The sequence below is a fragment of the Camelus dromedarius genome, chromosome 24 (genome assembly GCF_036321535.1).
Source record: "Camelus dromedarius isolate mCamDro1 chromosome 24, mCamDro1.pat, whole genome shotgun sequence".
NCBI classification, from domain to species: domain Eukaryota; kingdom Metazoa; phylum Chordata; class Mammalia; order Artiodactyla; family Camelidae; genus Camelus; species Camelus dromedarius.
The window spans coordinates 29,785,552-29,801,472 of NC_087459.1; the positions used below are offsets into that span (position 1 = coordinate 29,785,552).

At 53.9% G+C, this 15,921-nt stretch overlaps 1 protein-coding gene and 1 pseudogene across 10 annotated transcripts in view; both read right to left on the reverse strand.

The window, feature by feature from the left end:
* Positions 1-2,503: 2,503 nt before the first annotated feature.
* The window catches only part of TRRAP (transformation/transcription domain associated protein), a 97,024-nt gene continuing 83,606 nt past the window's right edge, over positions 2,504-15,921 (reverse strand). For 7 of the 10 annotated variants that reach the window (XM_064478692.1, XM_064478694.1, XM_064478690.1 and 4 more), the window contains 9 exons: positions 15,806-15,896; positions 14,400-14,599; positions 13,285-13,546; positions 10,376-10,601; positions 9,490-9,707; positions 8,320-8,504; positions 5,899-6,102; positions 5,618-5,812; positions 2,504-3,595 (listed from right to left, as the gene is read on the reverse strand). In XM_064478692.1, coding sequence (XP_064334762.1) covers positions 3,311-3,595; positions 5,618-5,812; positions 5,899-6,102; positions 8,320-8,504; positions 9,490-9,707; positions 10,376-10,601; positions 13,285-13,546; positions 14,400-14,599; positions 15,806-15,896 — 1,866 coding nt within the window. In that variant the 3' untranslated portion in view covers positions 2,504-3,310. The remainder of the gene's footprint in view (positions 3,596-5,617; positions 5,813-5,898; positions 6,103-8,319; positions 8,505-9,489; positions 9,708-10,375; positions 10,602-13,284; positions 13,547-14,399; positions 14,600-15,805; positions 15,897-15,921) is intronic. The other 3 variants (XM_064478693.1, XM_064478691.1, XM_064478689.1) reach the window with 1 other exon arrangement.
* On the reverse strand, positions 10,727-11,929 carry LOC105099365 (large ribosomal subunit protein eL29-like; annotated as a pseudogene).

Below are 15,921 nucleotides of genomic sequence, written 5' to 3' on the forward strand. Positions count from 1 at the left end.
ACCAGCAACGAGGGAAACGCAAACCAAAGCCACAGGGAAGCAGGTGGCACTTGCCACCCATTAGGATGGTTCTTATCAAGAGACAAATGGGTTTTTTTTTAATCAGAAAACAAGTGTTGGCAAGGATGCAGAGAAACTGGAACCCTTGTGCACTGCTGGTGGGGACGTAAAATGGTACCGCCACTATGGAAAACTGAATGGAGGTTCCTCAAAATATGAAAAATAGAACCACTAATATATATAACCCAGCAATTCCACTTCTGGGTATAGTCCCCCAAAGGATTCAAAGTTAGGAGTTGAACAGGTATTTCGACTCCCCCCAAAATACCCATGTTCATAGCAGCCTTAGTGACAATGGCCAAAAGATGAAGGCAACCCAGGGGCCCATCGATGGATGGATGGCTGCACACAACGTGGTGTATACGTGCAATGCAATGCTCAGCCTCACAGAGGAAGGAAGTTGTCACGTGCTGTGTTACACTCAGGGGAATAAGCCAGTCACGGAACAAATACAGGTGAGTCTATGTATGTGAGATTCCTAGTCAAATTCAGAGAAAAGTGTTAGCCTGGGGCTGGGGTGGCCAGGAACGGGGAGTCAGTGCTTAACGCGAACAGCGTTGCTGTTGGGGATGATGAAAAAAGCTCTGGAGAAGGATGGCGGTGATGGTTACACAGCAGTGTGAATGAACTGAACGCCACTGAACTGTACACGTGAAAATGGTTTAAATGGTAAATTTTCTTACATGTATTTTACAATAAAAGAAAAAGCCTACTAATAGTACTTACCTTGCAGTAGTGTTTGGAGAACTGGGGGCATCTACCACTTGTGGGCCCCCGTAAACGAGCCCTTTCTCTGACCTTCCTCGGCTCCCGCGGGCCCAGGTCCCCGCGATGCCACTCCTGGGTGAGAACGTGGAGGTTCGTGGTCCCCAGGGCACTGGCTCAGCGCTCCCAACACCATGACGCAGAGATGGCGTGCAGGAGGTGCTGGGGCTCCACCGGGAGCGCTCTCCTGCCCGGGCTGTTCCGAGGCTGGCTTTCCGTCCTTGGGAAGAGGGTCAGTGTCGGGGACCCGGGGTGGGCGAGCCTGGGGTGGAACCCAGGCCCCTTCTCAGCAGCACAACTCCAGCTTTCCCAGCTGAGGAGAAACAAACCTCCCTTCACCCAGATGCTGCCCACACATTTCTGCAGCCTCCGGGCCCCACGCCAGGTCTCCAAGAGCACACAGGCAACTCCAGCTTCTTTCAAATGAGTCCTGACCCCAGCTTGAGAGGCATTGTGCAGTGAGGATGGTCAGACACACAGGCGCCTTCCCCCTCGAGCCTGACGGCTGCTCGATGCTGCGGGTCGGTTGACAGTCTGCACTCACCTGTCACTTCATAAGTGTGGCTCCTGCCACCCAGAATCCAAGAACTTTCTCACAAAAACAGCCCCCCAAGTAATTGTAAAATAACTCATAATTAGCTCCAAGGAAAATATGGGAGAGTCCAGGCAGATGGATAAAACCTGGCCCCTCAGCCTCCATCCATGCTCCAGGAAGCAGCCTGGGGGCTTGGGGGTCCAGGTGGACAGAAAGTTCAGCTTGTTTCTCCATGATTGGCTCTGGGACTGTGGACCTTGGGCGAGCTATTGGTCCCGAGCTGGCATCCATCCCCTCTCTGTGAAGAGGGCCGCCGCCTTGGGGCGATGGGCCCATCTGCTTCCCAGGACTGGAGGCCAGCACAGTGACTTCAAGTTGTAGCTGTCGGCCCGCCCACCGCAAACGAGTCCCACTCAAAACCCAGCACTGCCTCAGGCTGAAGCTTTCGTTGATTCTAGCACATTTATGCTCCTTGGGCTGGACTTCGTGGTGAGACTTGGGTGAACTCAGCTTCAGGCTTCACCCTGCGCTAGCCTGGGACAAAGGGGACAGGGAAGGCCTGGGACAAGGGGGACAGGAAGGCCTCCTTACAGCAGACAGCACTTCCCGATCGGATGAGTCTTTACAAATTCAGAATTAGAACAGTTTTAGAACTAAAGTCGCAGCCCCTTCCCCGCTGTCCTGCCTCAGTCTCTCACCCTGCTGACATTATAGCCCATGTTGGGAAACGTCCCTCCCGTGTCCTCTGGACCAGGGCCCTCCTGCTTGGGTCACTGAGGTGCTGACGGACGAGATGAAGGAGGCCGAGCCGGTGGAGCTGAGCGCTCAGAGTGGGGCTCCAAGCACCGGGGAGCAGCCCCGCCGGGGGCACAGCTCGAGATGAGGCCCTGGGCACAGGGAGCAGGGCGTCTTCCTTCTGCACCCAGGTGTCACTGCAGCTGCCCTGAAATATGTAAACAAAGCTGAGAGACCAGACGGCTGCGCTGCAGACACCCAGGCAGTCAGGACCAGCATTTTGGGTCAGCATCACAGAACATGCCGAGTGGTTCAGACTAGAGTCCATCACCACGGAGTCAACTGGGCCACAGGCCACGCTGGCCCCGGCCCCGAGGGGCAGAGGAAACACCTCACAGAAACAACACGTCCTTTTATAAAATATTTATTCTAAAAAAATCACACTGTACAAATTTAGATAGAACATCCTCAATGTTCATATTTATAAAAATGTGAACAGACTGGAATTAGCAACCAAACCTTCGTTACTTCTTTTTAAATTAAAAAGGAACATATGTGGTCTTGTTTTTGTTTCCAGGTACAGTGATAGTAAACGTCTAGGAGACGCCCAGAGAGCCAGCCTGCAAACTAAGGCTCACCGCCAGCTCTCAGGGCCCATCTCCTGCCGTGGAACCCAGCTCCGACACGGGGGGGCAGCGCGGCCCACGGGGCTGAGCCCTGAGCGTCCACGCCCGACGCTCACGGCACTCCCACGGCTGGCTACACACAGCATACAAGTCTGTGCTTAAAGGAAATCCAGCACAGTTTGTTCATAATTTCTTGTTTCTCTACCAAAGTGGGTTTTCTGTACACTTGTTACAAAGTTCTGTACAAAAGCACGAAGCTCCTGGGAGGTGTAACTTCTGAGAGTTAAAAACGGACGGATGGACGGTGCAGAAGTGTTTTCCAGAGTTCAGTCTGTACACTCACACGGAGGAGGGAGGGACACAACAGAAAAGAATTCACACAGAAATTCTACACCAGGGGATCCTGGTTTCTTCAAAGTTACCTTAAAAGCTCCGATGAGTCTCCGCTCCCACGTCTAACCGCCTGGCCTCCGTGACAGCTCAGCCCCTCTGCAATGAGACTCACCCTCTCATGCACACACCGTCAGGGAAATAATGCAGCCAGTCGATGGCAGGGTGGCCGCAGGAGGCTGAGCGAGGCAGAGGGTGCTCACAGCCAGGGGTGCCAGGCGGGGTCCATGCGGCACAGGTTGTCCAGGCTGTTGGCAGCGGCCACCAGGGTGTTCACTTTGCTCTCCCCGCCTTCGAACTGGGCGAGGTTGTGCAGGCGTGTCATGATGGCCGTGACGGCTTTCTGGACCAGGGAGACCAGCTGCTGGCTGTCCATGTTCTCGGGCTGCCCGGCGGCCGAGAGAGGAGACGAAGTGTCCTCCTGCGTTTTTTTGTGCCAAGCGATGATCTCGTCCCGAAGCACAGTTTTCAGGATGCCATCCACCTGTGCGAGGAGAGAAGGAAATGACCCGTGTTGAACCAGCAATGACCCGGAGGGCAGCTTCCCAGCAAGGCAGCCCAGCCACGGCGGGTGGGGGCGTCATGGCCACTCTGGTGGGGCCACCACCGCCAGCACGGCTGTGTGTCTTTGTGAGGAGCCTGCAGAGGGAGGGGCTCTGCCAATGCTGGACTTCCCACGGGTGCTGAGAGCCATACCGATGACCACCTGGGGGTTCTAAGTTGAAGAAAGGGGGTGGGGGTGGGGGGGGAGCAAGCAGCATTGCCTCCTGCTGGGGTCAAGGGTCAGTGTGTGGGAACTGGGTCCTGCGGGGGGTGGGGGGTGTTTGCTGCAGGACGAGAGCCAGTGCAGGAGGGAGGGAGAAGGACCAAAGAAGGAGAAGGGCCGGGGAACCCAGAGGCCAGCTGGTGGCATATTCAGGATGGAGAGATGACGTGTGGATCTTCATGAACCGGGGTGTCGCATGGCACCCCTCATCATGGTCGGAAGGTGCGGACAGAGGGCTTCATCAGGCGCCCAGGGCTGTTTAACAGTGACTTGGGACCGGTTCACTGAGGGTTTTGTTCTGTGTTACCTGGCACCAACGCAACGTGTTTTTAGAAGAGATTCCCACACAGCAGGTCTACACACTAGCCTGCTGTCAAGGCACTCGCCCCAGCCAGGCTGCGGAGGAGCATGGGCCTGCGGTCTGGGGAAGGCTCCGGTCCCGCCTGTCTACACCCGCACAGGCTGTGCAGGGTAACGCCCAGGGTTACTCCAAGCTGCGACAGGTCTCAAACACGGACAGCTTTCTCCATTCTTTTCAAAGTTTTCAGTTAAATGCTGCTCTAGGAATTATCCTAAAATTGTTTCCAAAAGTGGAACATCTCTACGTAAACGAGAACTTCGTATTCAAGCCTTAAGCCGAGTGGATAACAGTGCACTGCTGTTCACTGATCGGAGCAGACTCCTTGCTCGAGAAGAAACTGAAAGGCTCTGCTTTCGCTCATGTTTGTAACTGTTCATCACGTCCCAGAACAGCATCCCACACCGACGGTATGCGCGACCCAGTGTTAAAAAGAGCATGAGGCCCTTGTCTGCAGCTAAGAGGCTATTCAATAATTAAAAACCTGTTCTGAGTAAATGGTCTGGAAAGCAATTGGTGTCTGAAGTCTTCTCTGGACACAAATGGCTTATTTGGGAAAACAGCAAACAAAAAATCCAAAAAAACAGTGTAGCTGGTCTCAGAAGTTAAAAGAAAAAAAAAGTAAACTGTGCTCAGTCCCAGCTGTGGAGAGACAGGCTCAGGGTCAGAATGAACTAGCTCTGAATCCCTGCCAGTCATCCCAGTGCAGAGCCAGGCGCAGAGCTGTTACATGCCCTGGTGTGGCCAAGGGCCTGGCCGCTCCCGTCACGTGCCACGGCGTGACTCACGGCGCGTCCGTGTAGGCCCCGTCACTGCAGCCCAGTAAGACGGGCATCACCCTACACAGAACGCTTCTGCCTTTCACGGCAGGAAGTTTGCAGAATGAGAAATGGAAGGAGGCTGTGAAACAGAGCAAGCAAAACCGATGTGCACGGTAACAGCTGGGAAACCATCCAGCAGAGGCTCCTGGATTGCTTTTCCTATATACACACACGCACACGCACATATACGTGTGTGTGTGCGTATTTTTCCTTTTTTAATACAAGTGATACTATTTTTAAAATTATTTATTTATTTTGTGGGGGGAGCAATTAGGTTTGTTTCTATTTTGGAGGAGGTACTGGGGATTGAACCCAAGACCTCGTGTATGCTAAGCACACGCTCTGCCACTTGAACCATACACTATACCCCTGCCCCTAGGTCGCTTTTTATAAACTGGGCTCCCCAGGACCCTCAACACAGATGGACGGAGAGCACCGTAAATAAACCTCTTTCCCAAGTGAGCAAACTGTAACTGCACAGCAACAACCAGCTCTTCTGTCCCAGCCCACAGCGTGCTGAGAACCCAGGCTGCGCTCCTCACAAGACGACCCCCAGCCCACCTTGAAGTTCGGCTGGGCGAAGCACCGGGCAACGGCGATCATGGACGCTGTCAACGGGCCGGAGACGCCGACGGTGGTCAGGAACTCAGAGATGTTGGGTGTGAGGCGGAAAGGGACCGGGCGGTTGGCGTCCAAGTCTCCAGTTGCATCATTTATATCAAATCGAAAGTAGGCCACGTTCAGCTTGCCGGTGTCCTACGTTTCAGAAGGAGACGCTTTAGAAACTTAAACAGCAGACAGTGGATGTCCAGAGCAGGGCCTGGCTGTTCCCGTCCAGTTACCTGAGCGATCTGCAGCATCTCGGGGTTGAGTCTATTGAGATGCAAGACAAACTCGGCAAAGCCGATCAGCGCGAGCTGGATGGTGAACATCTTCCGGAAGGTCCAGTAGTCCGTGGCGTTGGGGAACGTGTGCAGAGCCCACTCCTTCAGCATGCTGCGCGGCACCATGTTACTCTGGACCTCCTTGAGGATGTCTCGAAGTACCTGAAAGGATGTGTCACTCCATAACTCTTCCATCTAACTCACTCAAAAAGAAAACTCTAGAATTGTTAATTTCCTTCTGTAGAGGGGCCAGTAGGGCGAATTTTGTTGACAAATACACATGTGGTGTCTCTGACTAATGGCGGGGATGCACGAGATTGGTCTGTTACCCTCCAGGCTCCATATCTCGTGCCCAGAGCAGCAGAGCGGTCTGGATGAAAGTCTCAGCTGCATGTGTGAGACTGTCAGCCTTACCAAGAATTCGGGTAGGTACTGAACACCGTAACTTGCCAACTACAGAATACAGCAGGCCGACTAACAAAAAGGACAGAGAAATGCCTAGAAACTTCAAAACTAAGACTATTAAACAAAAGGTTTATAAACTGAAGGGGTTAGTCTAAAATTAGACTGGATGTTACACTGAATTCCAGACTAGAAGACTCACAAGACTATTTCAAACATCACATAGTTAGAAATGGTTTCAATAAAAAGAGTTTATCAGGTTTATTTAGCTCCTGTTAGATCAACTGGTAAAGGCACATGGGTCTCCTCTGGGCTAAGTCGCACCCGTGTGCTCTGAACAACCACTAGAATGCAGGCCGCCAAGAAACTGGAACCACGTGGGCCTCCGGGGACCCGGAACCACGCAGGCCACTGGGGACCCAGAACCACGCAGGCCGCCAAGCACACATTCAGTTTGTTCATTTCCTCATCAGAGTGAGGACCTCCAGAATTTGCTGCTCCACCAAAGCACTAAGAACGCTGGCAAAAATCATCAAAATACACTTTCCCATAATTGTGGAAATTAAAGGCTTGCAACAATCTGAGTAACTTTTATTCAAGGAAAAAAGGCTGAATCTTGGTGAGAACAGTGAGCTTGGTGGCCATTTAGTTGTCCGAGCCCCATCCCCTCTCCTCAGTTCTGCGGTGGCCGTGAAACCAACAGCCTCTCAACCACGGCAGCTGTGAAAACTCGCAGCCAACAGCCCTGGAGTGGGCGGAATGGGCGTGGGGACCCCAGGGAACTGTCACTGCTGACTGTGTGGCGGCTTCCGTTTTCTCAGAGCTCATCTCTGAATGGACTCAGAGTTCACGCAGTCAGGGCATCGTGGGTGCCTGAGGCTGGGGCATCAGCTGGCACTCACAGGAGGATGGCCAACCAGAGACAAGCTGGGGAAGGAGACGACGTGGGGGCTCTGAGAAGCTCTGCCACGTTCTTGGGAACCCAGAAGGCCAGCCTCACGCCCACAGGAAACCTCAGAGGCCCTATGCTACTCCTGGGTGACAGATTCTGCACAAGCAGGGAGTGAGGGCCAAGGCAGGGTTTTAAGTTACCTCCATGTACACGCACACAAACACAGATACACACACATGCACACGCGCGCGTGTGCACACACACACAGGCTCTCGAAGGTGGAAGGCTCAGTGGTTCTAGGCATTTAAGAAACTCTGTCAAATCACCAGCTGGCCCCTGGGCTGAGCAGAGATGCCAGCGGCTGCACTTGTGTGAGGGAGCTGTCAGGTCCTCCAGGAGAGCCGGGGAGTTTGGTTCTGGACATTCCACAATGGCTTCCTGGACAGAATTAGTCCAGGAAAGTCACTAAACAAACAGAAACACCAACAAAACTTGGAAGGAAAGATCTGATTTCTAGAACGGACACATTATCCAAAACATCCAGTTTTCCACAAAAGATCACGAGGCACGCGAAGAAGCAGGACAGCAGCCGGCCCACAGCAACAGAAGTGAAGGCACCGGTGTCAGGTCACCTGGACCCGAGACATAGAAAGAATTCTCAGGGTCAACAAAGGACAAATCACTCAATTTAAAAATGAGCAAAGGATCTGAACAGACTTTTCTCCGAAGAAAATATGCAAACAGCCGATTAGCACATGAAAAGATCCTCAGTATCATTACTTCTCAGCCAGAATGAGCTACCACTTCACATCCACTAGGATGGCTGTAATAGAAAGACAGACAACTCTCAAGTGCTGGCAAGGACGTGGAGAAATCAGAGCCCTCAGACACTGCAGTCACTTTGGAAACAGTCTGGCAGTTCATCAAGGTGTTAAACCTAAGAGTTACCAGATGCCCCAGCGATACCACTCCTGCACGTACATCCGAGAGAAATGAGAACACAGGTCCACACAAGACGTGTACCCGACCCCTCCTTCTCCACGCGCCCCCTGTCCTGGGAGCTCTGGCCCGGCCCGCCCCGGCACCTGGTGGCTGGCTTGCGTGCCGCGCGCCTGCACGGTGGCCAGCCGGTCGTAGTAGCGGGAGATGGGGTTGTCGTGCTCGATGCCCTTCTTGGCACAGCGCTGCTTGTAGATCTCCACCAGGGAGAGAGAGGACGGGTTGTCCTCCACCAGGCGCATCTGCGGGGACACAGCCACAACGCGTGGAACTGGGGAGAGAGGGGAAGAGTGAGTCATCATGACTCAGCGCTCGACGTGACCCTCGGGGACATGCTGGGAGCAGCGTGCTCGGGGAAGAGCTGACTCAGTGAGCACACGGAGCTCTGTCTGCTGGGGTGCAGCCGGAGCTGCCTGTCGCCCGTGTTTAAGACACAGGTGAACAGAAATACCATGTAAGGTGATTTCAAAGGAGAAATACTCTGCTGAGTGCACTGGTGCCAAGCAGGCAGCAGCAGGTATGAACCTGTCTACGGCCTGCCTCCAGGCCACAGAACCACCCGCACCCTGGTGTGCACACACACGCCGCGGACTTCAGATGGACAAGGAGTTACCTCAGTCCAGCGTCAGTTACACCATGGCTAGTGGCCTGTTGCCGTGGTGTCAATCCATAAAGAAATTCCAGAAGGACTCCAGGGGACATGGGGACTACCACTTGGTGCTGACCAGGAGTTTGCTTCTTTGGAAGCAGTAATCACACTGGGATCAGCACTGTAGATCTCGTTACATGCACGTTAGAACGCACTCAGCTTTCTATAGACTTCTTGTTTTTGTAATCTACTTATTTTGGGGATATTGAACTTAAGAGATTCTGGGTCAAAATGGGCTGGAACACACCTTGGCTGTCAGCACAAAGCCCCACACGGGACCAGACAACACGCACCCAGCAGGCCTCTGGGCCCGGGATTGCTGCTGTGTGTGTCAACAATGCTCTCCCCTCCGGGGAGGGATGCTGGTGCACACAGGCACGGTGCCTCCTTCTCCCAGCAGACACTCTGCGGCACCCCCGTCCTGCAGCGAGGAGCCTGAAGGCCCCGAGCGGCCCCCCTCCAGGAGCAGGGCCCGTGTGGGGGCCCAGCACTGCGGGGCCTCCCGCCCCAGAGCCGCCCGGGGCCGCGGCTGCCGGCATGGACGGCAGACTCGAACCTCTGCAGGCTGACGGGTGCCGCCGTGCACCCTGCGGCGCTGGGCTGGTACCTGTGAAAAATAAGTGCCTCTTGGTGGTTTCCTTTCTTTTTTCCAAACAGGGGTTCAGCAGGCGGAGCAGCTGCAGCACGCGCTCCTCCCGCCGCGACTCCGTCAGGCAGGCGTCGTTCATGACCAGGTACGGGTAGATCTTGCCGTTGTGGCCGCGGATGTACAGCCTCCTGGCCGCTGTGTTGTGCTTCTGCACAATCTCCACCCGGGGCATGAACCTACCGGGACAGGCGGACAGTAAAACATCGGCCCTGAGTCTCCGAGAAGAAAATGGGGCTTGACAGGAACGCGGTCAGAACTGTCGTGGAGACAGACTGTGGCCCCAGCAGACTGTGCCTCACGTGGCAGGTGTGAGTGCGACCAATCTGCGTGGGAGGGGACGCCAGGCAAAGGGGGCGCAGGAGGAGGGAGCGGAGACGGCCCCCACCCGGCACAGCAGGGGCAGGTGCCCCAAGGAGCGAGCAGAAGGCAGGAGGAGGGCGGGCCACGGGACACAGGCGGATTCGGAGGGAAGGGATGAAACGCCTTAATGTCGAGGGCCGCCGCTTCACGGCTCTTTACATCGTGAGTGAGACAGGACACGTTCTAGTGAATCTGACAACCGTCTGACCCTGTTGTGACTACTGGGCTTGAAGAGTTTACAGAAAACTGGGAACTTTATACTTTGTCAAGTTCCACGGGGCTCAAAAAGGGTTCTTTTGAGAGAACATAAACACAAACACAAACCTGACTCAAATGTGATGCTGCACCCTGCCCTCCGGTTAGACCAGACTCTTTCAGGGGCCTCAAACCCTGGGCCACCCTGGGCCCTCTCCCGTTTCCGGGGAAAGGAGAGATGAGGGCGGGTATAGCCCGACTGCAGAGTGCCGGCGGGAGGCTCACTCACCTGGCGATCTTGATGTAGTAGTGTGTCGGCTTCGGCATCAGAAACTCCCCAGGAATTTCCACCTCAGCGGTCTGCGCTGAGAAATTGCTCAAAAACCGGCACTTTTCTTCTATGAGGAAGAATTTTGGAAGCTGCTTGGTTTTGGCCTCCAGGATTTTGATCCATTTCTTCAATTTAGAAATAAGGTTATGAAGCTTCATGGACCCTGGAACACTGAAGTCAAAATCTTCAAAATAAAAGATAATTAGAAACACTTTTAGTCATCTGGATGGTTTCTAACTCACTACAGAACTGCTGCTCAAGTGCCTCCCCGCTGGGACACAGGCATATTCCATATCTGGTCTGGAGCACTGACCCCGAGGATTTTTTTTTTTTGACTGACAGATCCTGCCTCAGGTTAATTTGTACAAACAGCACAAGTAGACGTGAGCCCCACGCAGACAGCTGCCCAGGGGTCACACTAGTCCTTATATCCTCTCATCAATAGATGAAAGGCTCTACTCTGGAGCCTTTGTGGGGGCCTGGGTGCCTTTGGGAGACTGAGCCGGAGCCGGAGCTGCAGCTGCGGCCCTGGTCTGAGCCTTATCCTTGGCCTTTGGCTGACAGAGCCTGAGACCCTTGGCAATGCGGGCACGAGCACGTTTCCCGAGCTTGGGGTGAGCAATGTAGGCAAGTCGACTGAGCTTGAGGCTGCTGCCCTTTGGGATCTTGGGCTTGACCTCCTTGGCCTTTAAGCCTCGACAGCCTCAGCACATGCACTCATGGCCTTGGTGTTGTTGGCCTGCATCTTCTTCAGGCCCTTCTTGTTGTGCTTCTTGGCAAAGCGCATGTTCCTCAGGAACCTGGGGTCCACCCCCTTAAGAGATTCGTATCGTTGTGATCGGGGTTTTTTGATGCCATTTCTGTGCCATTTTCGGGACTGGTGGTGTGTGGTGCGGTTCTTCGACTTGGCCATGCCTGTACCGGAGCCGGGAGACCCCGACTCCGACCCCGAGGATTAAATGAGGTCGCAGGCACGGACACGCAGCACAGCACACGCTAGTCCAGCAATTCTAATCGTCACACCCATGCACAAACTTAACCGTATGCAGCTGTCATCAGTTTTATGACAGTCCATGAACTTTTATTTTTTTCCTGTGGCATTTCTCTGGTCTCCCTTTAACTCTGGCATGATGTCACTGGAGCAGGTGGCAGGAGAGGCCGCCACACACCGACACGAGGGGAGGCAGGGGCCACCCAGCCAGACGCAGGCAGCTTCACACAGCTCTGGACCAGGACAGTGCTCCCAAGCTCAGGGCTGATCTTGATGTAGTGAGTTTCTGTTCGTTTTTTTGGATTAACTTTTATTTTGAAACAAATACAGATTCATAGGAGTGCAAAAGATTGTATGGAGAGAGCCATACACCCCTTCCTGACACTAAGAGACTGGCCTTGGCACAACCCGCAGGGCTGATGCAGACTCGCCAGTTAGGAGCACTATGTGTGCACCTGTGCCTCTGTGGGCGTCACGTGGGGATGCTGCACAACCAGCCCCGTGACCGGGATGCTCATTGTCCATCAGCGAGACGCCCGCTGCCTCCCAGAGCCACGCCCACCTCCTCCCAGCCCCGGGGCCCGGCCACCACTCATCTGTTCTCCGTCTTGACTATTATGCCATTTCATATGTGTTTCATAAATGAGAGCCACACAGCAGGAATCCTGAGATGGGCTTTCTGCACTCAGCATAGTTTCGTTCAGGTTCACCCAACTTGCTGTGTGTGCGACAGTTAACTCCTCTTTATTTGCTTTACACGAGAATGGAAGCACCGCCCTCTGTCTACCTGCTCTCCTTAGAGGGGAATGTGGCTAGACTCCAGTCTGGGGCTGTAACACTCGTGTACAAGTGTTTGCATGCAGGTCAGTCTCCCTTTTCTGGGACAAATTCGAGGTACTGCTGTGAACTTTCCTCCCGTCCTCACAGACTTCTGGCTGGCAGCCAGCGCACGCAGCACCGCTGGACAAGGAGGTGCAGCTCTTCTCCTCTGATACCAGGGTCCCAGAGAACTGACGGCCAGAGGGGACGGCCAGCTCTTGATTTATACCTGAAACTTGCTGCAGTTTGAGGTGGATCAGAGCCTCACAGCTGTCTTCTTTTAAGTTTTAGTTTTCGTCATTTTTTTTTTTTTCACATCAAAATCCAGATGATTCGCCCCACTTCTAATTCTCTGTTTCAGACTACATTTGATTTAATGATCTGGACGTTTTACAATAAAGAAACACTGAGTATCACTTCTTTTAAATAAAATACGATGGCTCCCATAAAACTTTCATCTCAGACCCTTTCTTTCTCAGAGGATGACAGACCGCATGAGCAGGAGCTCCAGGGGACGTGGCCGTGCCTGTGTGTGCACCAGGGGGACGAGGTCCCCACGACAGACGAGGACTTAGGCTGAGGGAGACCAGGCCACTTACCACAGATCACACAGAAAGAGGTGGAGCCGCAATCCGAGCTCCTGTGGGTCATGTCCCCAGGGACAGATTCTGCCGCCAGAATGCACTACAGGTTTGACCTTCGTCACCTGGAGTCCTGCACCTTTGAGTCTTACCGCCCCACCCTGCACTGTTGAGTCCTCCCATTAAACCACGCAGGAGGCAGGACAGAGAAGCAAGAGCAGGCTGCCCTGAAGCCCGTGCCCACCCCGACGTGCAGCCCCGCGCTCTGGCTCCCACACCTGGGGGAGGACCTGCGGTCCCAGGCGGGGAGCGTGGCTGTTTCCTTGCGATTTGAGCCTGTATTTTAAACACAGTGTAACAGCTCACCCACACAGTGCTCACGAAAACAAATGAATACACTAAGCTCAGACGTTAAAGATGAAGGAGAAATGTGAGTGGAAGCGCCCCTGGATTAGGAAGAGCAAAGCAGGACTCACCAGTTGTGAACTGGCCCTTCAGCTTCTGGAAGACAGGGTCCTGCGCAGTGGCCTGTGCCCGCCGGGCCAGGGACTCAGAGGCTGCACTGGAGAACATGGTGGAGACGTTGGACACATTCTCCAGGCCCACCCCGAATGTGCTCACCAGCTTCTTGACGAAGTTGAGGGTGTGGGGGGTAATTTTGGCATCGGACACTGCTCCGCTTTTCTCAAATGCAACAGAGTAGCACTTTGCCAGGCCCTGCTGGAGCTGCCTGAGAACCTAGGGGAAAAGGGACCAAGGCAACTCACAAAACAGAGCTCTCGATCTGAGCAACCAACCAGCCGAACGCAGCTGTCCAGCACGTCCCCACCACCACCAAAGCTCTCTGTGGCACCTGGCGCCCACCAGGTGCTGTCATCAGAGTGTGCAGACCAGGGGACGCCTGGACGCCCACACTGTGAGCTGTGTTTGCGATGAGGAGCAACTGTCCTGAACGGTTCAAAACAAAAACAAACAAACAAACAAAAACCCCAAAACCCAAACCAAAAAACCTCAAATCCCATTTTTTGGGTCGTACACACACTCTTCTGCTGATTAAGCGAGGAAGCCGCCACAGCTTCAGTGCTACTGCCGCGCGTGTGCACTCAAAGTAACACGGCACTAACTGGGGGGCTTGTGGCCAACTGGCTGAAACTCTGGGCAACCAAGGCGGAGTATTTTGGCAACAGCTCACACCAACGCCATGGAGCTGGCCTAGCCGCTGAAAGGTCACCGGAAGCGGCTCCCAGCCCCAGAGACTGGCAGCCAGGGAGCTGTCCGGGCCCACAGCCACCACTGCTGCCTGGTCAGTGGTGGTATTAAGTGACGAAGCTCAGACAACTGAACAAAGTGAACATCTTAAGGCCAGAAATGGCTTTCTCAACTTCATCTCCTTCCTTTGACGTCTTCTGCTGCAAGTATTCGAGGCTGCACCAGCGTGCAGAGTTACGCAAGTCCCTGCTGCCCCACCGCTCAATTCTGCGACACACGTAAATGACCAGGCAGCTAATCGAGAGCAAATACAGCCACAGATGCACACAGAACGACACGTCCCTCCGCAGGAAGCCAGCACTCCCGAGATCGTATCCAGTACCTCCTCGTGCCAGTTTTCTCTGAACCAGACCATCTGATCGACGATGCCTTCCAGGGAAGACAGCAGGGTCGGGTGCAGTTCCCGCTGCATGTGCATGATTCGGCTGCAGCGCCACATGGGGGCTGTTGCTCTTATGGGCCCTGGATCTGATGCAGAATGGGACTGGTTACCCACTGAACTTGGCTGCTGCTGTCCAGAATCTGAGAGCAACACACACAACGCCAATGTCAGCGCCAAACTGACCGATGGGAGAGTCGGTGCTCTAAGGACCCACCGGCCAAAGGAACGCTGGTTCCTGCCGGTGTGCGACACGTCACGGGACCGCTTCCCCGGGGGCCACGTGGATCTAACGGGGTGGGGCGCTATGGGGAGCATGGCTGTCTACAACCGGGCCCCAGAAAGCACATGTGCTGAGAGCGGGCAAGTTCAACAGCACAGGAACTGGGGGTGCGGGCGAGGGCACCGTGTTCACCAAGCTCGCTCTCTGACTTCACCTGAATCTGAACGTTCACTTTTTAAATGTCTGGCAAAATATGTCACAATACATTCTTTACACTACAGCTCCGAGGATCCACAAGTAGTTAACAAGTCACTCTCCACGTTTTCATCTAGGAAAGCCAAACCCACGTGGAAAAGGACATTTTTGAAAAAATACATAAGAGGTATGTTGAATACCTGTTGCCCATTTTTCTAGCTTCAGGTCACTTAGAATAAAAATCGTTAACTTTCAAGTGACCAAAACACGATCTGCCTCAGTCCTGGACCCAGGAGGTCGGAGCTGACGTGCTGTGCAGTGCTAACCCAACCCCGCACAGGAGTGGCAAGGCCGCCACTGCCCGGGGGATGGAGTCACCTTCCAAGAACGACTCTGGCCTGCAGCGTGACTGTCTACGGATTAAGAGCATGGTGAAGCAAACAGTGCTTTAATTGTTTACAAAGCACCACGCTGAGTGGGTAACTGAAACCGTTAAATGAGTTATTTCTTTACATCCTAGGGCTATTCGATATGGATTAAAAACTTCTGAGTAAATTTTTACATTTGGTAAGATTGATTTCTATGTGGATTCTCCTGACAGATGAAGACATTCTTTACAACACAGTAACTGACATTTATACTGTTTACCAGGACTCATTTCTAACTATCGAGGCAAGTTATGCTTCACCATTATCTGTACCTAAAAATTTCATACACTTTTCCTACTTATGCATCAAATCTCTTAGGTAAATCAACACTCAGCACATCGTGGTGAAGGAGAACCATGAACCCCACCGGGAGGTCAGGGTTTGCTCTCCCAGCCCCAGCGTCCCCTCAGTGGCTAAAGGCGAGACCGGCCCCCGTCCTGGGAGTGCGCCGCAGGCAGGAGCCTGTCCGCCCGGGACCCAGCCCCGCGCCCGCGGGGACGTACCGCTCTTGTAGCGTTCCCGCTGCTCTATCTTCAGGGTCAGGTACAGGGTCCGGATGGGGAAGTAGACGGCCTGGGGATACACTCGTCCGACCTGCTCAGAGACAGAGAAGTGAGGA